The sequence below is a fragment of the Parus major genome, chromosome 9, assembly GCF_001522545.3.
Source record: "Parus major isolate Abel chromosome 9, Parus_major1.1, whole genome shotgun sequence".
In the NCBI taxonomy this organism is placed as follows: domain Eukaryota; kingdom Metazoa; phylum Chordata; class Aves; order Passeriformes; family Paridae; genus Parus; species Parus major.
The window spans coordinates 7,934,091-7,961,415 of record NC_031778.1 but is presented as its reverse complement, the minus strand read 5'-3'; the positions used below and the strand labels follow the sequence as shown (position 1 = coordinate 7,961,415).

Below are 27,325 nucleotides of genomic sequence, written 5' to 3'. Positions count from 1 at the left end.
CCCTTTCCCCTGAGCATAGTATTCATTCTGGTACATCTGGAAGGATGCAGATAGCTCCCATACCAGCTGACTGCCTCTCCAGGAGGTCTTTAATTGTAATATCTCTTCTAATAACATCACTGCACTTTCTGATACCACTCCTCATTCAAAGCAGGGTCAGCAGTGCTGAAATACAAACAGATTTGTAGAGCTGAGACGACAGAAGGTGAGATTCTGCAATGGAGCTGCAGGAAAGCACAATGCAACTTGTCACTCTTCCTCTGGTTCTTCAAACAAGAAAAATTCAGTTACACCAAGTCCATGGATATTTGTTGCCCATTCCTTTGCTTTACTAAAATGCTAGGGCCAGTTAAAAAATTATTGCCTCCTTTCTACTAAGGCCTCAGTGCAAAACCCAGAGGCTCTTTCAGCTGATGGCTTGGCTGGGCACTGCTGTGCCTCAGCCCTGTGGCATCACAGCTCAGGGCAGGAGCTGTCCCACCAAGGATCAGAAACAGCTCTGAACTGCACTTCTTCCCCAAAGAACCATCACTGCAGGTGGGACAGTAGAGCCAGTCACTGTGGGTGTCAGGCTGCTGCAAAGAGAGGGGTTGCATGTGGAGGCTGGGATCACTGGGCCTTTCCCTAGCTCCATCCCCACCATGGCACACACAGGATAAAGAACTCAGCCAAGTACATTTGCCCTTTTGAAAGGCAGCATTGCTCACACTTCAGCTAAGAAGCCTTTTTTTTTAATTTTATTTTTATTTTACAGCCCTTTTTTATCATGTCAAAAGCACAAAGGACTTTTTCTTCTTTACCCTAAAATCCATCTAAATTTAGAGGGGTCTTTCATTATGATGGGCCCACAAGAGAAGTATGCGAAGAATTTTTACTGATTGACTTAAGGTCAGTAGCCCAGGAAGGGTGTCTGCAGCTTCGATGTAAGATATTGTTTTGATCCACTGGGCCTGAAAGTAAGGTCAAGCTATATTTTATAGCTAACCCTTATCTCATGAGGGCTCCCTTTCTTGCAGTCATCAAGTCTCATTACAAACATAATTAGTATTTAGTAGAAAAGATTCAATTATTTATGCATGTGCAACCAACAACCCATATCAAACTCCTGTGAGGAAATAGCCAGAAGTTCTAATCCGTATTTGGGAAGCTGAACTGCCCCTGTGACCACTATATGTAACAGATCAATAAGGTTTCCTCTCGTCAGGAAAGAACCAGCTATCACAGGCATGCTGAAATTTGTTCCTAAAGCAGCACTGATGTCTCTAAGCAACTGTGCCCAGCAAGTCTGTCATATAAAGCGGCAGATATTTTATAATTATTTTCAGACAAAGTATTTGTGCATCTCAATCCCTGAAGAATTCACTTCCTTCCAGCTGAAAACAAGAAATGTGTCGTTTTTGAGGGCCTTGACAAGGGCGCTGCTGTGGGCCAGGCCCTCAAGGGCAGCGCGCTCGCCAGGCTTTGGTGACTCAGGGAGCCGCAATTCCTGCCGGCACTCCCGGGCTGCCGCAGCCCCGGACTGCCCGCTGCAAACAGCGATACTATTGCACAAAGGCCTCAGCCAGGGAGCAGCACCAGTTGCCCAAGCGCATTCCTGACAATTAAAATTTCAAAATGGAGAACTCCAGTTGAGATGCCACCCTGACCTCACCCGGCTCCTCGGCCCACGCCGAGGCCTCCCCGCACCATAAATCACTCCCCTGCGGACTCGGATTGCAATGGCCCCAGGGTTTCCTCACAGCTCCTTTGATTCACAGCCTGAAATGCAGTGGCAGAACCCGTCTGCTCCTGCGGTGGCATGGCCAAGGCAGGTCATACATCGCTTGAAGAGTGGGAGATGCTGTAGGAAAGCCGAGCTGGAGGCACATCCTTACCAGGAGTGTGTGCATCCCGGTGTAGAGCCTGCTCAGACACACCAATGTCGAGAACACAAACGCTGCTACCAGGCCGAGCTCGAATGGATACTGTGAAAAGGGAAAAAAAATATTAAATACAGCCATTAAACCAAGCAGCTGGATTGACATAAGGATCTTGTGCTGGGAGGAGGCTCCTGAGCTGCACTTTCCCCAAGAGATTAATGTGACCTGAGACAAGGCCTCCCCTCAATCAACATGCAGCCCTGCTAGAAGGCCATTTCAGTACCTGTGCTGCCTGCTCCTGGAAGCTCTGCTCTCACTGTAGAGACGTCTGGGGAATAGATGGTGTTTGCAGAAATGTTCCCTACAATATCTAGCTGCAAAACCCGTGTTAGTGTTAAAGAGCTTAAGGAAAAAGGCATAGCATGTTGTACAAGCCATGCCTGAGGTAGCACTGCAGGCTCAGCTCAGCCAAGAGGATTGTGACAGCTGCAGAATCTGACCAGAAGCGTGATCAATAGTCCTCGAGCGGTGGGCTGAGTGGGGAGAATCAATGTCTGGGCTGAAACCACAATCCAGCTATTAGAGCAGTCAGGACTGCTCTTCCCCATGACACTTAAAGCTTCTTATGAAGCTGTTTTTGCTTAATATCCTCTCTGAGTAGCCTAAAAACATGGAAAGAAGCATTTAAATAAATCAACATTTAAAAATGAAAAAACCCACACTTGGTAAAGAATAAGCTTAACATATTAGCCCTTAATCTACTCATTCAAACCCTGAAACTGAGTAGGTTGCTGGGCTTCTTTAAGTCCATAAGGGAGATTTTTCTGAAAAAATTAAACCAACCCAAAATATAAATAAATGCAATTTATTCATCCAATTTGACATGAAGTCTCCATCTTCCGCCAGAGGCTGACGGTTGACCAGGGTGACCACAGGTCAGCACAAAAATGCTTCTGTGGAAAATCTAAGCATAACAGCTCACTTCTGACCCTTTCCCCTGGCATACTCCAGCCCCCTGAACAGAGAGCTCAGTCCCAGCTGCAGATGTCACTCCCTGATCATAAAACACTATTTTTCCTCATTTCTCTAAGCCTTTGGAGCATTTACACCCACTTGACTCCTCCCTCAGCAGGCAGCCTGGGAGCTAGTCCAGATCAGTAATTGATGATTAGGGCATCTTGAGAAGATAGTAGCATAATGTACTGGGAGATTTTTTCCATCTTAATAGAGGCAATTAAACCATTTAATTATTTGACAGCAGCTTTATTGTTTCATGGCAGTTTCCAAGAAGCACAAGACAGCCTGTGGAGAGCTGCGTGTCTCCCTGGTCACTTGTGGATTGAGGAGAAGGTGTGGCTGACCAGGTCTTCTTGTCAGCTCTGACACATGGAATGGATCTGGCCTTCCAGGCCTGACAAATATTCCCTCTTACAGTTCCCTGTCCCCATCCCACTGTCAAGCTGCTGTGACCACTTACCACACAGGGAGTAGGAGCCCTCTTGGTTACATGGGTTTATCCCTTGAGAGGGCTGAGAAACATTCTTAAATACAATGCAGCCAGCAAGTTACTGCTAGAGTACTGGAAACACAGGCTTGGATTCATTAAACAGAATGAAAATAATCATCATAGAGAAATGAGCTTCCAGGAAATAAACTTTTTAGAAAGATGACGAGGAAAGATTATGAGACTTCCCCAAACAGTCTATACCTCCAGTGCAGTGAAGTTGCTGTTACTCCTCTGACAAGCAGACTTACCAGTCATGTGTGCTGCTAGTTAACACAGGTTAGAGCCAGGGATTTCCAAGGATTCTTTTCCTTTCATACATAAACCATGTGGCACAGAGCTCCTTTGCTTTCCCTGGGAGCCAGCATGTCCCGATGTGCAGCACTGACTTGATGGGCATGGGGTGAGCACAAAATGCTGGCAGACACCTTCCCTCCATGGCCAACATGTGCAAAAACACTGTGAAGCCACCAAACCCCAGCAAGGCAGTGCAGCCTGCCAGCAGCTCTGAGAGGAGTCCAGGCAAAAAAAGGATATTTCCACTAAATTTCTTTTTGTGTCTATTATTGGCCAGCTACAGGTAAGCACAGGGAAGAGTACACATGTGAAAATGTATGAAAATAAATAAAGAATTCCTCTGGAAATAGCAACATCTTTGGATTTACAATATTTATGTGGCCTGCTGGAAGCAGACACAGGCTTTTCTTTTTTTAATGTATTTTCTTTTTCTTCTTGTTTTCTTTTTGTACCCCGTACCTTGTACTGGTTCATGGTTGCAATGAAAAAGGAGAAGGAGATGGCTGTAGCTGCCATGGCGTGGGTGGATGGCATCCCATACTCTGCATTCGTCCTCATCTCCAGCTTCACGACAGGTGGTGACAGGGGCCGAGGCCACTTCAGGATGTCCTTGGAGACCTGGCCTATGTACATCACTATCTGGGGACAGAAAAGGCCACAGGCTTGTCAGCACAGGCAATCCCCATGCAGCCCACCCAAGAACCACCTGTGCTTTTTCCTGCAGAATCCACCCCTCCAAGTGCAGAATTTATCCCCTGAATTATTAAATGGGTTTCCATTAGCTCAGCCAGTGAAGGAAGTGGTGGTTTTGCTGCACTGTGTGGTAACCTGAGGAGAAGTGGGACCAAAAGGAGGGTTGGCTGATGGGATTCAGCAATACAGGACAGTGTGAGACAGACAGCTGGCTCCCACCCCATGCCAGAGAAGTTTAAATTTCCTCACTATCCCTTACAATCCCTCTCCTGCAAAGAAAACAGCCATAAGAGAAATTTTTCCACCCCCACCTTCCAATCACTGCCTTACACCAGCAGCAGCTCCCCCGTTCCCAGCAGCTCCCACTCCAGCCGGTGCTGCAGAAACCCTGCTGGGACACTCCACCCCTGTGGTTATTAAATGACAGCCTCAGCATCCTCGCAGAGGCAGCAGGGGGAAAACTGGACAAGCAACACGAGGTACCAGTTCTCCTGCCTAACTCCCCAGTAAAAGGCTTTTATTCCCTGCCTGGGACACCAGAGGTTTAAGTGGGGGCTGCATTAATTAGCTCCCGAGCACAGTAACACAGTAACTTTTAGGGGACTTGTCACACTCTCAGGTCAGCAAGGGAAGCAGAGGCAAGGGGCAATGCTGTCCAGCATCCCTGAGAGGTGCTGCCCATCCAGCCATGCTCAGGGCACGCTTGGCTCCTTAGCGCCCTCTTCCCAAAGGCAGCAGGCTCTCAGCATCCACACTGAGGGCATCTGAGAAAAGTTAACCAGCTTGTCCCTGTAGGATCTATTTGCTTTCTGTTGTAGTCCTCCTCCCCTTAGATAATGTAGCCACATATAGGCAGAGAAGGCTCTTTAAAACAAAGCCAAGCAAACCTTTTTTTTTTGAAATACAAAAATGAGGTCAATTGGTGTCTACCATGAAAGCTCAGTTGCTGTGTGAGACAGCTCGCTCTTCTGCTTCTCGTGCTTCCACCAGCAAAGGAGGGGGCTTAGAATAAATCCTTCCCTTGCTACTGGTGTTGGCCATATGCTGGAACAGCAACACAATCACCCACTGCCACATTCGTCACCAGGCACATTGCATCCCTCTGTCTCCCATCAGCCGTTTAAAAAATGGTTTCACATGAAAAGAAAGATGGCAGGATTCAGGATTCACATGTCAGGACCAGGAAAAAGCCAGTCACATTCCTTCATCCGTCTCTCTACAGCAAAGCACATGGCAGGGAGTGTTAGACTTACAGCCAGCACCAGGGCCTGGAAAAGTGACTGCTGCTGCCTTTGCAGCTTTTATTCCTCATCATGTGAATCACGTTAGTGCCTTATTATCAGCAGCAAGTGGGACACACCTGGCTGCTCCTACAGACACACACAGCACGGGGAAGACAGTGAATACCCTGCCCCAGACTGTTCACAGTAAACAAAGGCTCAAGGAACAAATGTCTTGTAAAAATCTACTGTGTGGGTTTATTTAGTTAATGCCATCAGTTTCCAAATGGATGCAGGCACATGTTTAGAAGTTAATTAAATTCCAGGGTTGAAAGAAAAATTACTCTCTCAGGCAGAACATAAAACATTGAGGCTGCCATTTGTGATACCATCTGAGAGGCAAGGTAGGATGAGCCAGTTTATCAGCAGTCCTCTATAATAATGACTTCCACTTGTGGAAGTATTATTAGCACTAGAACGTAAGAGCATTGCAGAAAAGGAAATGAGTCATCTCAAAAATGAAGGCTATGCTAGGACTCCTGTGATGGTGAAAAACAGACTGAATGCTGGAGGTGGGATGGGTAAGTGAAAATACCAGGCATCCTCACAACACCCTCCCCTTCCTGGCATCCCAGATTAAATTCTGACCCTTCTACTTTTTAGAAGCACATTGTATAGACTGTAAGGAGAGGTGAGATGACCTTCATAGAACATGCAGGGGACTCCAGAATACGCTCAGACTGAGCACTGATCTCTGAAGCACCAGACTTTTACCTTTAGCTTATCTGGGTACCATGCACGTGGCTTTACACATATTATGCTGAATTATGAGGCAGAAGCAGCACTTGCGGGTGGGGCAAAACACCCCCCAGCGACTGAACTGGCTTCCCGGGAGAATGATGGCAGGGGCACATTGCTAAAGGCCACCCCGCACAGGTGGTGCTCTGTGTCACCTGCACTGCGGGGGCTGGGGGTGCTGCGGGGGCTGCGCACTGCCCAGAATCCACACTGGCTCTTTGCTCGCAGCACGGCAAAGCAAACAGCGCTTCTGCCAGAGCTGCCTGCCCCGGGCAGTGCGGTCCCTCCTTGGGGACAGCCCTGTGCCACAGAGCAGGGCAGGAGCAGCACTGGCGGGACCCATCCAGCAGTGCCCACCCCCACCCTTCTCTCACCCACATCCATGATTTCCCAATGCAATGACTTTGAACTCTTCCGGGTTAAATCCTGCAACAAATGTAAGCAGCAATAAAACAAACAAACAAAGAACAAAACCCCCCAAAACTGTAAGCAACTTCAAACGCAAGACCATCCTCAAACTCTGCCGCCTACCACTACAGCTTGGCTGGGCTGTGCTGAGGGCAATAGGCAATAGCAACCCTTTACAGTAAGACAGGATTCCAGGTGAAGGAAAGGCAAGGCTTTATTGCCACTTTGGGTGAATAGCATTACATTTTACTACACAGCAGCAATTGGCAGTTGCTATAGCAGCAAGACAGCCTCTAGTCTTTTTCTGAGAGCTTCCTCTTAATTTGCTCTGAGTCATATATATATATGGTCTATCTCCAAAAATACTTCTTCACCTGAGCCTTTGCATCAGGATAAACAAGACAAATTTATCTTTGTACTTTAACAGAGCTTGCTTTAGTGAACAACTACAGAACCAAATCTGAGGCATTCGCATCCACACAGCTGTGGGTACCTATTCATTTGTTCCAACATCTGCAGGAGGTCCCTCTCCTCTGAGAGTGAGGGGCTGATCCCCTCCTTCTGAGCATGAGTGCCATGAAGTGACCTGTTTCCCTGACATCTGTACAGCTGGTGTGTAAGTCAACCATCTAAGAGACAACACCTGCAGGTGTTGTCTGGCATTTGCAATGCTTTCCCGTCACTCCTCACATGCATCACTCCCATGACAGGAAGCAAGAGCTCTGGAAGCAGATTTACCACCACGGTGCAGACACACATGGAACAGACAGACCCAACTAAGCCAGTTCCCTGTGCAGAGAGGGTTCCTTGTGCATTTCTCTGTGGCAGCACTGCCACAGAGTGCAATTTCTGCTGTGGAATATTCCTATGGCAGCTGCCCAGACACTGAGCCTGGCAGGACTGAGGAAACATGCTCAGTGCTGCAGGTGTGCTGTGTGTGGACATCTTCCTTCATTCCTGCCTTGCTAGAACCTCTGCACAGGACCCTCCCATTGGCATATGAAGGTCAGGAGGAGCAGTTCTTTTTGTATTCTGTAATATTTCAGCTAACAAAAGGGAACCAGCTTATATTTGTTTTCAACTTCTGATTTTGCAGCTGTCCTTATCTTCATTATTGATCTATTATAAGAACAAGACAAAACTCCAGAGAAGATGTGGTCAAATAACATTGGCAACTTCTTCCCTGAGACTCACAGTGTGGCAGCCTGACTTTGAATCTGCTGGTTTAGCTCCAAAATAGAAACTCTATAACCTGCCTCTAGAAACCCTGACCAGCAGTAGTATATGTCATCTTCTCAGAAACAAAATTTACAGTTTGAAAATGATGTTACTTTGGGTTTCTTTCACAAGCACTGTGCACTGGCAGGAGCAACCAAGCATATTGAAGAAAAAAAAGAAGGATGCACTATTAATGAACATTTGCAGATCAGTCAAGCAAAAGTAAAGACTGTATGTGGTTGCTGAGGCAGGCGTGACTTTGATTTGTCATAAAGAAATTAAGCCAAGCACCCAGCCTGCACTGCTCTATTCTCAGCATCCCACAAGTTAAGTGGCCAGATAAAGACTGCAGCAGATAGTAGCTGTGATTGTGTCCCCCAGGCATCACTCCTTTCAGAGTGAAAGAACAGGGCAAGGAAAAACATGTTCCTGTGGAGGTACTCCTCCTACCCCCAAGTCAATGTCAAGAAGTAAGGCTTGGCTTCAGGAAAGCACACCATGAAAGTCACTGAGCAGCACTGTTGGCTTCTTGCCCTGGCAGCAGCCCAGGTGGAGGAAGCCCTGCAGAGCAGGGGAGCCCCAGACACCTCCAGTCTAGGTCCCTGAGCCATCCTCATCCTCCCCCATCCCCTCCTGAAGCACCGGGCTGCTCCCCATGTGCCAACAGGGCTGGGATCCTCCTCGAGGCACACACACCTTGTGGGAGAGGGTAGCTGGCTCTCCTAGAGCTCCAGGACCTGCCATTTCCACATTGGCTATTGTTTCCCAGAAAATACATCAGCCTTGCGCTGGCTGCACAGGAACTTTGCACTTTTACCAAGGGTTTGGCCAGGGTCAATGGCACATTCAAAGTTGCAGTCAACTGGTGGGATGCTCAAACCCTTGGGCTGTTCCAGCCACCATGAGGGCAGCAAATCCAACAGGCAGATCTCCAGCCCACCACAAGCAGCACAGCATTCCCATCACAGCAAAGGGCAGCAGGAGACACAGGGACAGGGAAGACACAGCAAGGGCAGCTTCTCAAAAAAGGTGTTTTTTTAATATATATTTTTATATATATATATAAAATTTATATATATATATAAAATTTATATATATAATTTATATATCCATATAACCCTATATTATTCATATATATATAATTTATATATAATTATAAGTATATATTATTCATATATATATATAAGGAAGGAAGACTTTGTCTCAATTCAGGCTTCAGAAACACAAAACCAGAACAATATTAGTAGAACCTTGAGCCTCCAGAAGCATAACCAGCCAATACCCTAACACATTACTGTGTTTTTAAAAGAAGCCTTTAGACAAAATCTATAAGATAGTTGACTATCTTATAATGGGCTTAGAGATGGAAATTTGGGTCCAGACTCCTAGTAGCAGGGAAAGGTTTTGCCACATTGATCTGGTTTGTCATCTAGCATCTAAAACTGGCAAACTGTTACACCTAGAAGTTGTACTGAAATACAAAAGGTTTCCAGTTTAAACTTCACCTTAAATGATTCACAGCTCATCTCAGTTATGAAAGCCTCATTGGCACTTTTTCTTCAAGGGTGGAGTACAGCTACCAGCTCTTGCAAAATTCCCTTTCAATCAACACTTTATCAACTTGCACACACCATTTGTTTTTGTATTCTGACATGTAGTTACTTATGTGCCTGAATACAGTTTTACATGTTCTTGTGCAGTGCAATCTTTGGTGCTTTGAAGAGCTTGGCTTTCAAGTGACTGTGTTTGTCAGCAGTTCCAGGCTTGTTTCGGTGAAGTGTTGCAAAGGCACTAAAATTAACAAACACATAAGAATTGTTAAACCCAAGGTTTGCTTCCCAGTGCGTTTTCAATAAGTGCACAGCAATATCAGTGGCATCACAATTGCAGGCAAAGTCCTGCTGACCAGGAAGCTCCTGGTTACCCTGAGAGGGAGTTCAGAGCTCATCACTGCTGAATAACTAAGTGCTGACAGCCTTTAGAAAGCTGTTCCTCTGAAAAGCAAGATGGAAAGCTAAACTGCTATGGGTTCAGCCCCAGTAGCTTCTCAGACTTGCTGAAGATGTCCCCACCCAGTGCTGCTCAGGGAGTCCCGAGGGGCACACACAGCCTGGCATCACCCAACACCCAAACTCTGCCTTCCTTCAGAGGTGCCACCTACCCCTGAGTCAGCAGCTTATCACTGTCACATGCCAGAAGCTTCCACACCTGTCCCAACAAAGTCCATGCTGGCCAGCTCTTATTTACATTGCATGAATTAGTTTTATAGGCTCTAAAGAGGCGTGGCCTGAGGGAAAAAAAAACAGAAAAAGATAATTCCATGCACTCTGAATAGCAAACTGAAACAGTAAGTATTTTTTTCCAGGTCTCTGCCTTTGAAATTCCATACCAAAATAAAGATTTCAAACCTGAAGCAGTGCAAAAAGAAAAAACAAACAAACAGAAAGTGAGCTTTCACCTCTTGAGCTGAGACGTGCAGTAAATTGAAAGTACATTTGGGGACTGTGTGAAGCTATTTTTCATCTCTGCACTTCCTGGCTGAAATTGCAAGAGTCACAGGCATCAAAGCCTTGCCTGTGCAGTTTCAAGAGTGTTTACTTCAAATTGCTGGAGAGGAGAAGCAAAGACAGCAGGGTACCTTCATTACTGACTTAGCACCTTGCCCAGAGGTTTCATACAGTCATTTCCTCCATCTCCTCTGTTATGTCCACAAAGGTAAAGGTAAAGCCTGCATGAATACTCTGAATCCTCAGAGACAAGGCCCCATGGAAGCACAACATGCTGCTTTAAGCTGCCAAAGCATCAGGATGCAACAACAGTTGCCATTTCCTACAGCCATCCACCTGAACAGAAAAGCACAAGTAGCTGTATCTGGGGACCCAGGGCTGGGCAAGACACTCCAGGGTTCCAAGTCCACTCCTCTGCTACTGCTGAAATAAACTCTATATTTTTTCTTTCTGCCCTTCACTCTTATAGAGTTATTTCACAACCTTTGGCTTCAACTGAAATTATTTATGACTGCCTTATGCATGTTTCTTCTTGTGACTGTAGTTTTATTTTAAGAAGCTTCTTCCTTCCCATGTTTTTTGCAGCCAGCCCTATTCTCTCTCCAACTTCATTTTGTTAGGGATTTATCTAAGCTTTTGGTCTCTGCTCAGAAAATAGTCTGTTCTTTAATCATCCCTGGCCCTGCTCCAATTTGAAATTTTCTTTCTCAAATGGGGGTGACTGGCTCTGCATAAACTATTACAGATAAGATGGCAGTAAGTTTTTATCAACAGCATTAATGCTGCTTTAATTTTTAAGGGAAGAAACTCCCCTGATTCATCCTGGGACACCAACATTGTCATTTCCAACTCACAGCAGAAACTTTCAGGTTTAAGTGGGAAACAGCACAAAAAGTACCACCCTCAGCACCTCTTCTGCTTCTCCAGAGCCACTTGTCTTGGCCAGTGGTTTCATCATCATCCCTGACAGCCAGATTCCCAACATACCTGTGTGCTCTGCCCCAGGCTCTTGAAAAAGTCATTGTTGGTCCACTCTTTCTCCCTGCTGAAGAGCTTCACTAACAACCTCTCCTCATCCTGAGCATCCCCTTTAAAGGGGAGCTACTCCTCCCTTTCCCTTGAGGCTCTCCCTTTGATACCAGTTCCTTTCCCCACATGGATAAGAGCCTTCTGCAGAATATGCCTGGGTCCTGCAATTATCCCTCCATGCTCTTCCCAGCCCTCCACTCACAGCTGTTGTCAGAGACTGTCAGGCTGCCTGGATTTTTTCTGTCATCTAACACAGTTCTTCTTAGCCATGCATCATCATCATCATGCATTCAGAAGCATTTCTTCAAACCTCTATCACCAAAAACCTCCAATCTAGTTAAAAGCACAGCTTTGTCCCACTGACACCTTGGTGTTTCCCTTGCAGCTGAGCCAAATGTCACATCCATGACCAAGGCATCTGATGCCAGGCTGGGCAGGGCTTGGAGCAACCTGGTTTAGTGGAAGGTGTCCCTGTCCATGGCAGAGGGGATGGGAGTGGGTGGTTTTTAAGGTCCCTTTCCACCCAAGCCATTCTATGATTTTATGACTCTGTTAGACAGACCAACACCAGCACTGTGAGTGCCAGTCCCTGCTCAGCAGCAAGACACCCTCCCAGCTGAGCATGCCACAACATTAACACATGGCCTGCACAGACATTTTTAGCCATTTCACAATTACATAAAATTAATGTTTTAAAAATACAGATTGTTACAAGCCCATGTATTTAAAACAGTTTCCCCATTTCAGTATAAAGTGCAACTCCACAACTCAGTAAATGAAAAATTATATTAATTATCATAATATCAGATGCTTGAATACTTTAATTAACTCAGACTAGATCTGGCCAATACTCAGATGAATTCCTTGCAAAGAAAAGGCAAGGCAAGTCTACAGAAATGTGTGTAAAGAACTCCAAAGGCCCATTCTTTTGAGCAATATGCAAACCCAGAAGGCAGTGACTATGAATTTTCATCTTCAGTGGCACATTTCCAGAAGCTGTAGGTGTACTCCTGGCCAAAACCCAGCTCTAGTTATACTGTGTCCACCTACTTCTAAATATCACCTGCAAGTTATTTTTCATGTTCTCTTTATAAAATGTACTGACTAAGGTTACTGGCACGGTAACTGATGTCTTCTGTCCAAGACCAGGTGTATTTGAAGTGTATGACCCAATTCAAATTGGTTTTATTATTTCTTATCATATTACTTGGTCAAAAGACAAAATATTATTAACCCGAATTGACTAGATCATGGAGAAGCTTCACTGTAAAGAAATAAACATGGGTATCATATCTGAGTTTTAACCAAGCTTCAATTTCTTAAATCAGTGTAGATTGATAGTTAAACCTCCAGGCTCTGGCACCTGGCAGATGTACTCCCTACCTCCCTTCTCTGTTCCAAAATAGTTTTATTTGGGCAGCAATATCTGATCAATACCAAGATGAGCAATGGCAGTGACAAAACACCCAGTCCTGGCTTATGGTGCCTGACTATCTCCTGTTTTTTCAGTGCTACAATAGAAATACATTATCCTGGATATCCCAAACCCATGCTGAAGCAATGCTGAAATCAGTTAATTTGTGAATGCTCTCATATTAATAAAAATCAGTGCTTTCAAGTCTTAGCCCTCAACAGACAATCTGATCTTTCCCCCCTCAAGTGACTGCAGAAACAGCCTGCTTATTCCACTGCAGCCTGCATATCCCCTTTCTATCAGGTTTATAGTAATTTCAACCAAGCCACAACTATATGAAATTGCACAGAAGAAATGAGAATAAGAGAAAGATTTCCTAAAGTGATAGAAAACAATCCCTGAAATACTATGATGCATTGGGAAGGAAATGTTTTCCCAACTGCTCTGTGCAAACTCTGTCAAAAGCAGCTCAGTCAGTGATTGTGCTGAAAAAAAGTCAGTCCAAGATGTGGCAGAGATGAAGAAACCCTGAGTCAGATGATGCCTCTCTCCTCCTCTCTCAGTATTGCAATCCTATTCTTCCTAAAAATGAATAGTGTTGGTGCTTCTTTTGTTTGAAGGGTTGTTCTTGCTCTTGAATATTCATTTGCTCCAGATACAGAATTAAAGTTTGAATTAATCATGGAAATACTTACAGACCAAACAATTATCATTCTTCTAGACACAGAGTGGTCTATATTCCAGTAGGTAAATGGAAGGAAAGTGATATAAAAAATCTCTTCACCCAAAGCAGCTGAAAACCTGAACAAGTAGTAGTAGAAGTAGTTCTTCACAATATACTTCTGTGTGCAGCCCTGGAAATGAGAGAATTTTATCATTTTAGTGAAGTAGAAAAATACAGCAAACACTTAAAATATTATAACTGCTACAGCTCACAGTCCTTAAACCAAAACTATGCGTCATGAGAAGTGTCAAGAAATGCAGGTAACTTTTATACAAGAATGAAGACTCTAGTGATAGTGCAGCTGCATTTCCTGCAGAGCAGAAATCTATTCAAACTAAGGCAGCAGTCACATGGACAAAGAGATGGGATCAGCCTTTCCTCCAGGGTAATCAGGTGTATTTCATAAAGGTATTGAATTATAATTCAAATTGGAAATTTCTACATCAGTAGACAAAGCCACCACTGCTTTCACTGAAAATGCGTTTTGAGGAGAAAAACTTCAACTGCAATTACTCAACTACTTCATTTAAAATCTGCCTCGTTATAGTCCCTGAAGTTTGCTGCTGGGTGCCACTGCCAGCAGCCCTCAACACTGAGCTCCTCCGTGTGCCCCCAGCCCCGGGGTCCCGGCAGGGTCTCACGGGTCACCCCCACGGAGGGGCACAGCTGGAAGGTTCAGCTCAGACATGGGAATCAGCAACCACAGCTGCACGAGCAGATCCAGGGGAACACAAGGCTCTGAGTGGGCAGAGACAAGAGCTGCACCTGTCACCATCAGATTTTCACTCCAGCATTTTAAGTAACAACCATGAGGTTGTCTTTTTAAGCATTACCAGTAGATGCATTGCAAACAGCAAACCTTTAGCACTTTATTTATTCATTTTATTTAGCATTAAATTTCATTCAGTCTCTGGATTTGGCAGCTAGATGATTTCACTAGTTGTACCCCACCTAATATACTTGTTTTCCCTCTTCCAAAAGGTGACACCCATCCCTGCAGAGCTGGGAAGCCACACAGCAGCACACATTGCTCAGGCCATGACTTTGGCCACTTGTTGAATGTATCTAGGAAAGGTTTGCTGCTGCTTCTGCTGCTGCCATGTGGGACTAGGACACCACTCAGAAACCTCACTGTTAGCAGGAGCAACAGGCAAGTGAATCACATTTTGCAGGTACACATGTCACTTCAGGAATTAAAGAGTAGACAGACAAATAGACAGGACTTTTGATTCAGTGGAGGAGCAAAGGAGACAATCTAGTTTCACTCCAACTTCCCCAAAAAATTAAGAATACATTGGCTGTGTAAATACAAGATGAAGGAACCTCCTAAAGATGAGAACTGAGAGGGGATCATGAAGGTCTCAGCACAGACATGCTAAGTTAAGATACAGCTTAGACATAAGCTCGTAAAACTCTCCAAATGGGAAAACTATTATGCTTGGAGCTGGCTGTATAACTAAAGTTAGTTTTCTAAAGAGAAACTCTCATCCTATGTGCTAGTGAGAAAACAAAAATTGCCTAAGGAGTCTAGACATGCACTTGTGACTCATTGCAAAAGCCATTAGAAGTTTCAGTCTCTTCATCTGCTTTTAATGCAGAGATGAGGCTAACAGCACAGAAATGACAAAAGCAAGATGGAAAGAACTTGCATCCATTCAACTATCATAAAAACCCCCACAACTTGAATTGATTTTTGCATCAATACACTGAAAAGATAAGTCAACATTTTTTGAAATGCCAGGGTCAGAGGAGTATTCCCCCATCTATCAGTCACAGAGGTCAGAGATGAGTTACTGGCATCCCTCTAGGGTAACAGCTCTATGCTGTGGCTGGCTGCATGACAGAGCAATCAGTCTGAGTGTCTCAAGTCTCATCTGCCACTTAGAGAACACCCCCAGCTCAATTAGCAACTCCAATGCCTCTGTCTGAGATCCTGAAACTGCATTTGGTGACACTTAACACGGCCCCACAGAGAGCCCTCTTCTGGCACCACTAACTCCTCATTAAGCATTAATCTCCAAGGTATTGGGAATTATGTGCTTGTGTGCTTGTGAGAGGATCAGACACATCCCTAAGGTAATGCTTTTATATTTGCAACCTCATGGGATGAGGGATAAAACTTTCTAATTCCAGTAACTGTTTTGTGTTGAAAGGTGTGGTTTATCAGGTTCTAAAAGAAATGTGAAATTAAAAAATATATTCCCAGGTCCAAGAAGACAGGTCCAAGTCCTTCCACATGATTCTTATAATCTTTTTTTTCCTTCCATTCCTTTTCTATCAGAAAACACACACACACATTTGGCTGGGGGTTTTACATCTTTTTTTTTTTTAACTCTACACCAGCAGTTGTGCATAGCCAATGTGTGACAGGGACAAACAGAGCCTGTCTGTGACACAATGCTAGCAGCCACTTGTCAGGTACACAGAGTGCCACAGAATCACTCCACTAGCTGCTTGGTAGAGCATGGTAATAAAGTGGTGTTTGCACTTCTTGTGAACCCAAAGCACTGTAAGAACAGCAAGCCTCCCCCATGCACCTTCAGACCTGTTAGCTCGCATTTACTATCTACACCCAATATTTCTGCCAAAAGCACAGAGTGCAGTGCTTTGTGAAGTGTCTTCTCTTTTTATTCTCATTCTAACCCCAGTGAAGAAAAAATCCATTATTTGTGTTAACATCCTCTAACATTCCCAGAAAAGTATTCAATCTCTAATTGTAAGTAACTCTTAACTTTAGACTTGGTTATTCTTAATGTACTGCAGTGACCTGATGCCTTCCACAATGCCTGAAGCCCTTTCAGCAAATCAGCTCTTCCATCCATCTCCATTGCTATTCAGTCTGGATCAGAGAGGTTTTAATGGGCAGCAATTAAGCCTGTAGATAAAGTCAGAATTTTTAGAGCATTTCAGAAGCAAGATGTAATAAGCCTCAACATTCACTGACACAGAAGACAGGTAATGTCACAAAAATGACCATTCTCGTCAACTATAGAATATCTATTTTGAAAAACCTCAAGTTCTCAGACTACAAGAAACTCTCATGGATGTATGAGTCTCCATAAATAAACTACCCAGCTATTGGCACAGAAAACAGCTATTGAAGGTCATGCCACATTCGCAGTCTCTGCACAGGGATGGGTCACCCACACCAGGTGCTGTCACAGCACCCACCCAACCTCCCTGGAGCACCCCCAAAACATTCCTACAGGGCCAGCAGAGCAGGGCAAACCAACACCGTGGTGCCTCTGGGGATACAATAACACACAATGACACAGCATAGGAGAAATCCATCATTTTAGAAATGATGTATATATGCAGTGTTTAGCCTTCAAAGCTGAAGCAAAGGAACACCAGCTGAGCCACTAACTTAATAGATTAAAAAACATATTTTTAGGGGAAAAAAAAATAGCTGTGCAAAGATACTACTCCTTGCAATTCCTCTGGGAGATGTCTTGTCAGAGAGCAAAACAGGCCCCAGCTTTTCCTGCCCTGTCTCTAGGGACAAGCAGTGCAGCATGAGACTTCCAAGGCTCAGAGCCTGACCCAGAGATCCCATTAACCAACACTCTGTTCTCAGCTCTAAATTACTTCGGATCTTCCACAAGATGTACATGTTTAATTGAAGTTCTTGAAGTCCCTTGCTCCCCTTCCAAGAGAATTGCCTTGCAAAAGATTAGGAGTTTCCCTCCCAAGGTCCCTAATTAACACATTACATACTTTGCATTTTAGGGTTTTTTAATGCGGTTAAAAAAATGGGTTCTAAATTTAGAGAAGCCACCAAAAATCAGGCACAAAACTAAAAAGAAAAAATTCCAGTCTAGATGTTGCTTTACACAAAGACAATATAAATCAGACAGTTCAGCCCCAAAGGGCTGTACTGCTTAGAATAAAACCAGTAGGAAAAAGTGTTCTGTACTGGAGTACTCTGCATAAGCAGTCAGTTTTGCATCACTTTATTAACTATACCAAGTTAAAAAATAAGCCTATCAAGTCACAAAAAAATAATAAAATTGGTAATTAGATTTTGGAAAATAAGAAAAATCAAAACCCATGATTATCAAAGGCTTCAGCTCTCCAATCAAACACACTGAGTTTCCTGAAGATCCAACAAGCAGCCAAGAACACCCCAGCACCTATGCATTCACCTTCCCTGGAGCACCTGCACTGCAACCCATTGCTCCATGGAAGGCATGAGGTGGCCAGGGAACTGTGCCCTAGTGGGAGATCCTGGTGTGGCCATGAGCCCCTTACCCATGGTAGGGTGAGGGGGGAGCAGCAAAGGATACAAATACAAAGTCATGGAAGGAATTGCAGAGATGTCAGGAGACAGCAGGGGCAGAACAACAGCAAACAGCACCCACAAAGTACACACAAGGAGCCCCAAGGCATCAAAAACACTCCTAACCAAGCTCATACATATGTGCAGCTTCCCACTCTGGTTAAATGCTTTAAAACAAGTAATTAATTTTTAGTCTCTGCAGAACATGAGGCAGCCAGTTTTCAAAAGCTGTCCAGGTTTACAGAGTGTTGCTGGAGGGACCCTAGAGCCAGCCAAAACCTAAAAAATGTGGAGACAAACAGAAATCACAAGAAAATCTTCCTTAAATGTGACAACATTTTGTCCAGCTCTGCTGTTGGCAGCAGGTGCTCATAGACCAGCACACAGAGGGCACATCCAGCTCCCAGCTGATGTGCAATACAGACAGCAGCAGGCACTCCTGGCCTAGTGGGCAGGGACATGGCCTGGAACCATCAGATGATGCAGAAGTGAGACAATCATTACATGAGAAGTAATAATGCTCAAGCTTCAAGCCAGAGAGCCACAGCACTTTCAGTTGTCTCAGGTAAAGAACCAGTGGGGAGCCTGAAAATCAGACAGGATCCTGGTAATATTTCAGCAATTTCTTAACTCATTCCAAAAGGCCATTAGATAAAACTCTCAGCAAGGTGCAAAGAAGAGCAGTGCTGCACAGCCAAGACCAGCAGGGGTGGCTGGAAGCATTTGCCAGAGCAAAGGCTGAGACCACCCAGACAGACAGTGGGAAAGGTACATGCAGGTCTCCCATCAATGCTGTCCCCTGGGCACAATGCTCACCCAGTCACCACAGCTTACATCAGTATGTGCTCATCCAAAGACTCCCTTCAGCCTGTAAAGGATGGTCAGCTGAGACAGATACACACATCTGCACATCAACACACACCCAGCACACTGAAGATGGAATGGGTCCAGAACAGTTAAGACACTTCAGTTTATGTGTGAAGATTTAATTTTTTAATCTTCATATGATTTCCCTTACACTCTGATTAGTAGTTGGGAGATAGACTGGATTACAGGTTTTATTTCTGTATCTTGCTCTAGAAGTAACATGATCAGCTTTCTTCCTTGTAGTGAAGGAACACACATAGAAGTAACAGAATCAGCCAAGTCATTTCAATATGAAGTGGAATAACATAAGACTAGAGTTGACAGAGAATTTGTTTAGGCAATTAATAGGAAGAATCAAGGAAAGAAAATATTATTATGTTGTCTTCCATAAAGAAAGGTGTCTTAAAGAAACCAAAGTAAGTCTCTTTCAGATAGGGGAGTGGCTGCTAAGGAGGCTGAGATTGCTTGAGAAGGACCATGCCTGCAGTCCCTGGAAAGGACAGCCCCACATTTCCTGACAGCCTAAACTAAGGCTGGTGCAGCTTGTCCACCAAGCTGGCTCACACTCACACCACGGTGGTGGGAGTTGGTCCAACCTGTCTTTACCGAACCAGAGGTGAAAACTCCACTGCTTGCTCCAGCTGATCTCCAAGTGCTTTGCTCTCCTGCCACCTAGCCTGAAACCTTCTTGCTGAAATTGAAACCTATGGCTATTTTCTTATCTACTGCAGACAAGGAACAAATTGTTTCCTTCCTGTGAAGGAAAGCATTATAAGCATTCAAAAATGACATAACTGTTCTCTCTTCCACTCCCTAATCACCTGGTATTTCTTACAGGGGGTACTGAGCATTTTCCAGACACAGCACCTAACATGTCTATCTTGAATTACAGAGCCCAAAGATCAGAGGTTACACTTCAGCAGTGCTGAAGGAACAGTCCTGCACAATGTCATTCATTTTGTGGGCAGTTTTCAGGTTTGTCACCATTGAACCGTGTCAAACCTGTGATTTCAAACAAATTTTTTTCCTTCATGAAATTTCTACCACATCTATTGTTCCATTCTATGGTTGAGTCTACACCTGCTTCTTCAAAAAGTATCTGCTGCTGTTGAATAGAAGCCAATTTTCAACCATATCTTCGGCTTGACAAGACTATTTGACTTCTGTTCTCATCCTCCAGCCTAACTGCACCTTCTAAATTCACCTCACAGGCATCATGCCTCTCACACCTACGTTTCTAGCTAGTGATTTCCACATGGCTAAGAAACCTGTTCTATTCTCATCACTTCCCATCAAAAGGTGTCCATTGTGGCACTCAAACTCACAGGCAATTTAATTTCCTGTGTTCCTTTCTTAGCAGATGCCTGGGGAGTTGGCATCCATGATTCAGAGAATCACAGAATTGTTTGGGTTTGAAGGGGACCTTTAAAAATCAAACCTACCAGCTCAAATACTTTGGAGCTTTTGTTTGTTGCTATTAAAAAGGCAAGGCATTCTGACCTTCCTCCACACAGTGGTGTCATGGCATCAGAATTATGGTTCACCCCTTTTCTTGCAGTATAATTCTGAGGAACTCCAATGGTCTACCTTCCACCACGATCTTCAGACTTTTGAGCACACCTGAAAGCACCTTCTCAACATGCAGGGTAATGCCCCTGCATCTATTTCCTTGCCTGCTCTTTATAGAAAGCTGTTCCTCTCATGGTCATTCCAGTTGCTGGAGAACTCCCCAGGAGCCCAGTTCTGACACCTTTGTTATGAATCACTGATGTGTGTCGGCAGCGTTTTTCTGCCAAGAAAGCTGCACAACACCAGCATGAACAGGGCTGTGCACTTCTCCTCCTTGAGCTCACCCCCCTCATTCCCTGAGCCCTGCTTTGCCAGGCAGAGGTTGGACTTTCAGCTGCCCTGACAGATGTGGTGGGTGAGCTTCTCGTGCACTTCAGCATCCTCCCACATTCCAGGAAGAGATGCCCAGTTTGTGCAATATGGAAACAACAGGGTAAGAGAAGCAAGCTAGGGAAGGGCTTAGGAAAAGGCTTCCTTCCTCCCCGTTTTACAGTGGAAGAACAGGTTTATTTAATTGCATTTTAATTTACGAGAATTAGAGTGCAATTTTGTGGGGTGCAACCCAGAACCTGCACCTGGAAATGTCTGAGGAAGGTATTTTAAGGATTAGGTAGCACCAGTGTCTTTGGACAGAGGGAGGAAAAGGCAAGTTCAGAAACAGAGAAGCAAATTTTAGGCAATTCAGAAAGATGGGTATTCCAGCTTTAAAACATATCAGATTGAAACTTACTGTAGTTCATATTTCCAAAGGTACTGTGTTACTAAAACTGTTTTTGGGTAGAAGGATGTGTCACAAACTGCAGTTTTCCAGCAGCACAGCATTAGATGGTCACCCTGCCCATACACCCACCCATCTCCCTCAAGCACCACCACCTCTTAGTTTTGATTTCCTGCCAAAACCAAATGAGTCAGAGTGTTACCAGGGCCTGCATGGCAAGGCTGCTGGATACCCAAGGTGTTCTGCAGAGATACTGAGGAGGAGGAATGGGAAGACACTCAATTTTGCCCCAGCAGACAGGTCTTAGATGATCTTCAAGAGAAGCTTAACTTAACCCAACCTAATCCAACCCAACAGGAGCTCGAAGGAATGGCCAGTGACCATGGAGAAACAGGACTTCACTGTTACACTTCTTTTCAGAGCAGAAAGCTCTCATCAAGATTTTATTTTAGAAATTAAATGTAGCCTGGAAGTTTGACACCAAAGATTAATCACTTATTTCTACACAACGGCATCATGAATCCAGTCAGATAATTTTGCACAAAGGTTAGTTCCATGGCAGATGTCTGTTCTGAGAGCCACAGAGCAGCAAGGCTTCTGGAACATAAACAGAGTAACACCATACCATTTTCAGACAACTCAACTATTTGTTTTAATCTCTTACAATCAGGCACCAGGACAAGGTAAAGTGACTTCTTTGCCAGTAGACAGCTCCAGGATTCGAATCAAAGCAGTTTGCCAAGGTAGTGCCTTAGGAAAGAGCTTTGGGTTAAGTACCATCACACATATACAGGTGCCTTGTCCACGTGCTCCCAAAAGTCACAGACTCCTGTAAGGAGGAAGGGATGTGCTCAGATTGCAGCTGTGGCTGTGGAGAGGCACATGGGAGGACACCTCAGCAGCCAGCCTACCTCTGGGAAGAGAGCTGCCTCATTATTAGTTGCAATTAGTGCAGGCCATGCTGATGCTGTTTGTGATGGAGGAACACACAAGGAGACCAACATGTAACCTGATGTTGCCAAGTGCTGCTCCAAGACCTGCATCTCCTACCCCACTGAATGAGCCCTGCTGTGGCTGCAGCCCCCTTGGTGCTCCCCCAGCCAGCAGTGCTTGGCACAGTGCTGCTGGCACTTTTTTGGCAGGTGCTTGCAAGCTTTAATACTTCAGTCAGTGACAGCTCAAAATTCACCCTGACACCTCCCACCTGCAGGTGACATGGGTGTCAGCTGCCCTTCTGGGACTCCCCTCTCCTCCCTAGACCTGTCTTTCAGTCTTTTGCTTGCTCTGCCCTTTGCTTCAAGCCACAGATGCTGGTGGGTGGGCTGTATATTTGTCAGGGAACAGGCTCCTCACTGCTGATGCCTCTGGACCCTTTCCACTGCAAACATCCAGGCTTTGCTCTTGTGGCACACCTGAGGTGTCTGACACCAACTCCTCCTGTAAAATAAAGTACCCCAACATTCTCTCTTTGCAAAGGGAAATGGCAATGGGGAACACTAAAGGCACTACACCTCATTAACTGGTTGACTTAAGTAAATAGTTATAATTCCATTCAATGGAGCAAGCTGCAAAGGGGATAAAAACCACCTGGCCTGGGGTGATAGTGACCACTTCATGTGTGCCAAAACCCACAGGCTCAGGGAACTCTGTTAGCAGTGGTTTGCAACTGGCAGCTGTCTTCAAAAGGAAACATTATACATGTTTTCATTTTTATAGCTAGTAATAAATATTCCAAAAGTTAATAATAAAATAAGTAAATCAGTGATTTAACTCCATATTGAAGCATTCACAATCTCCACATCTAGACCAATAGCAGTATACCCTGGCAAAGTAAGTTACAGGTGCTAACCAAACTGGACTGATATGAAACCCTTTAAAGCAGGAAAGTGAACAGATATTTTAAATAAAAACATCATGGTTTAGACAACACTACCTGTACCCTCTAGACTTCAGATTTACTTGCCATAGCAGCCATTAGTCACCTTCCACTGCCTAGATGACCCATACACGTTCCCTACAGAGCATGAAAGCAAGAGAAATTGAAAGAACTGGCTGCCCAAAGGAATTTTCCAGAACACACTTTCTCTGGCTTCTTTTCTGTTAAATCTATTCCTGCTCTCCAGAGACCCAAACGAGAAAAACGACAGCAGATTAACTTTTATTATTCTGGTTGATATCTAAACTAATGGCCCAAGACATTCAGCAGAATTATAAAGCAGTAAGTGGCTCACCTCCAAGCACTGGAATTAATCCTAGGATCCTGACAGCTCCTCATTATGAGGTCCAGTGGCCTCCAAAAAGATGACTCAGGCTGTGATCCAGGAAGCAATGAGTCATGAAGCACATCATCATCATCATCATCATCATCGGTGTAAGCCCTGGGCTGCCAGCACAGCACCTCGGGTGCCCCTGTGCCAGCACCACTCTCTCAGCAGCAGGCACCACACAGGGTCTCTCTCTACTGCTATCAGCAAAACTTCACAAACTTGTTAGCTTCAGGTGTTTCTGCAGCAAGATCCTGAAGCTGAGATGGTAACAAACAGCAGGTACTTGTCTTTGCAGCCTGTTCTCCAGAGGGGATGCAAGGCTGCTCCCTGAGGAGAGGCAAACCCAGCGCTAGCAGATTCTCACAGGGCTGCCACACACTGTGGATGTGACTCCACTGTCACCTTCCAAAGCACTGTCACTCAGGGCTGGCCAAAACCCCCCAATGAAACCATCTCAATCATAAAGATTAACACTATCCCTTACTGGCTGCTTAGACCTCAAACCAAGAGCTGGACACGTGCAGGATGGTCCAGCTCCCTCGGCAGCCACTCTGGGTAGGGGAGATCGGAACACAGAGCGCTGCTGGGGAATGTGAGCCCTGTGCTCAGCCCATTGAAACAAGAAACTAGATCTCATGTTTCCCCAGCTGCAAACTGAGGAGCTTCCAAAAGTTCAGCTGTATTCTCTAGGGGAACAAAGTGTTAGCACTTGAGGCAAAAATGACTGTTTTAGCAGTGCTCATGGGCTTTTTTCACAAGGGTTTGCCTCTCCTGCTGAACCCACCTCAGCTACCACCAACTTACTGCTGCATGGAAAGGGAAACAACATGAAACTAAGTAAGCCCTCAAAACAATTTAAAAAGAAAAAGCAAGACTCTGAGGCTGATGCAAAAATCTATTGCAAGATTCACCACAGAAGAGAGGCCTTGACTCAGGCTCTAGAGCAAGCATGCTTCAAATTACCAGCCATCCCCTCACAGCAAAAACAGTGTTTTCATCTATAACTTGCAAATAATCGACCACATTTTTGGTGACTGTAATACATGTGCAGTTTGAGATGGATGTGCAGTTTGTACCTACCTTCTCTGTTTCTGTTACCATCACCTGGCTGTTATCCTGGTTATTATCCTCCTCACCTACAGCATGAGCAAGAGCCATACAATCACTAAACATCATCAGGCAGTTTGTAAACATTGCGCCGGTTTGGAGCAGTTCTGACAGTTAAGGAATAACTACAATGTAAACATGAACTGTACTTTCTCAAAGGCAGGAAGACAGATCTCGAGATGATAAAGCATCTGGGAAAGGAAGAGTGGAGACAAACAAATCTCTACAAAGAACTTTGAATAGAAGGTTGTTTTTTCCCTTTGTACCCTTTCATTCAGGCTATCAATTTCAGGAGCAAAAGTCCACCAGGAGATTAGTGATAAGCAAAGCTCCACTTTTTAAATATATATGGCCTTTTTTTGGCCAATCACAGAACACCAGCTTCAGGTAGTAAGTTGTTTTTATGAGCACAGCTTGAGGGTTTCCTACAAAGTATCAGGAAAAGATACCTTTTAGCTATTCCATAAATAAATTTCTTGTGAAACAAACTAGTAATAGAGAGCAGAACAGAAAAGAAACTAGTATTTGCCAGAGACAGCATAGTTACAGGAAGTTGCTCACTTGTCTTCTATAGTAATAAACCCAGGCAGTTTCTCCACTAAAAACCCATAGATTCAATATCTAGACCAAGCTAGGACATAAACCCAGTTAATGTGTTGGAGTAACACCATTCTGTATTATTCACAGACACCAGAGTTTGCATTTGAGGTATTAGAAAGTGATTCTAAATGATCTGGTAACCAAGGAACATCAAGAACACGGGTTAGGTGACTGATTCAATATTTAAGAAACACATGCAGCCACAGGTGTCACATCTAAGCATTTCATTCCTTGTCTGATCTCATGGCAACTCCTGTGGGGCAGGCAGGAGTGATTTACAAAGATCCAGAAACACAGCCACTCATGCTGCTGCTGGCCACTGTAATCAAACCTTGGGGCTTTTTTTTTTCTTTTAACCATACATTTAATCTCCAGGTTATACACAAACAGAGACTATGATGAATCATGAGCCACATGAGACTCCAGGAGGGAGATGCAGGAGCAGCACTTTAGCACCTTTCTGCAAACACTTGCAGCTAGCAGCAAGAAAATTCCACTGTCCATAGAGAATTCATGGCCAAGGAATTTGCTATGTGAATGAGACTCCTAAACCTGCTTATTTGCAGATACATCAGGGGAACCCCAGGTCATTTAGCAACAAAGCAAGGGGTCTGAGCCTTAGCCTCACTTTTCACATTTCTTGTCAGGTTGTGGAAGACCCTCCTTGTAAAAATAGACTTTTCATTTCCAGTTTCAATAAAAAGGAACAGAGAGCGCCTCTCTTTATAATGCTAGCACTTAATTGATAACACCATTCAATCTCTTACTCCCATTTCCATTTTGGGGGTGTTTGAACCCAGCTTTCATGTTTCAGAAGTGAATGTCATAATTCTGTGTCATAATTCTGTAGAAACAAACCCTTCTGCTTCTATCTCCAAGTTCCATCACTCAGAACACACTCACCCTTCACATAAAGGTAATTGTGCCTTACTTCATGAAACCCAAAACAATTGCTCAAGGTGAACAGCTGCATTCATGGAGCATTAACTTGACAGGATTTTAGTATCAACACTGGTACATGAACTACACTGTTCAAAAGAAAGCAATATCATTTATATACATTATACAGCAATACATCTTTTAGTGAATTATCTGCATAGTTTACCCAAAAGAGCACTCACTGTAGTTCAGAAGCGAACAGACTGAACTACATCTAATTCAGAAAGATTCAAGCAGCAGCTAAGGAGGAATTTTAGATGCTTGAAATGGGAATCTGAGCACTGGATGTGAACAGGGAACAGTAAAATAGTATGGAAGGGAAGGAGTGGTAGAGTTGTGACATTCATGGCTGGTCCATGTTTATGTTGCAGGCAGTGTTTGGAAGCCCATTATCACACCTGCTTTCCAAAAGGCACCACAAAGCGATCTGCTAATGAATCCAAGCCATTACAGTAAGAGAAAAAGCAGCTCGTCCGACCTGTACACATGAGTTGCATCATACCCTTCCTTCCCTGTTCCCTTCTGATACACAGGGGAGTTACAGACCTTGCCGGGAAACGCCGCGACCTGCCTGGCCAGGGGGAGCTGAGCCCGTCTCCATGTGCAGCTGGGCCGGGATCAGCAGGGCTGAGGCTCTGGGAGCGCAGGCCGGGCAGCGGGGCCGGCTGCGGGCACAGCCCGTGCGGAGGGCAGGGGCCGGGGAGCGCTCGGCACCGCGGCAGGTGTGCCCCGCACGGAGAGGGACCCGCGGGGAGCAGAGCTGCTCCTTCCCAGCCGCATCTCCGGGGCCGAGGCTGCGGTGGCCCGCAGGCCCTTCTGCAGGCGACTCCCGCCGGCACCGACCGCCCCATCCCGGGGGAGCCAGCGATGGGGGAGCGCGGAGAGCCCAAAGACGCCTCCCCGGCGGGGCCAGGATGCGGCCGGGCTGCGGCAGCGCACGGCGCTCCTCGCTCTCAGTCAGAGCCCTGTCTCCCTGCTCCCTGCCCGGGCAGGCTGCGGGATGCGGGGGAACCCTCCCGGGGCATCCCTGCGCGCACGGTGCCGGGGGCGGCTCTGCTGAGTCACAGCGGCCCCCCCTCCGCACTCACCTGCGGGCCGCTCCCTCCAGCCGGGCAGCGCCGTGCGCCCGCTCCATTGCAGGCGCCGCGGTCCCGGGGCCCCTCCGCGGGGTCGCCGCTGCCTCCGCCCTCCTCGCCGGCGGGGAAGAGCCCGCAGGAGCGCTGGAAGCGAGCCACGGGCTGGGAGCTGCGCAGGGTGCCCAGCAAGCGAGCCATGCTGCCGCCAGCCTCCGCGCAGCGCGGCCCCAGC

At 45.4% G+C, this 27,325-nt stretch overlaps 1 protein-coding gene across 1 annotated transcript in view; it reads right to left on the bottom strand.

Moving 5' to 3' along the window:
* The window catches only part of SGPP2 (sphingosine-1-phosphate phosphatase 2), a 33,993-nt gene extending 6,697 nt beyond the window's left edge, over positions 1 to 27,296 (bottom strand). The window contains exons 1-4 of the mRNA XM_015638269.1: positions 27,106 to 27,296; positions 13,643 to 13,801; positions 4,120 to 4,299; positions 1,875 to 1,964 (exon numbers count right to left, since the gene is read on the bottom strand). Coding sequence (XP_015493755.1) covers positions 1,875 to 1,964; positions 4,120 to 4,299; positions 13,643 to 13,801; positions 27,106 to 27,291 — 615 coding nt within the window. The 5' untranslated portion in view covers positions 27,292 to 27,296. The remainder of the gene's footprint in view (positions 1 to 1,874; positions 1,965 to 4,119; positions 4,300 to 13,642; positions 13,802 to 27,105) is intronic.
* Positions 27,297 to 27,325: the final 29 nt, after the last annotated feature.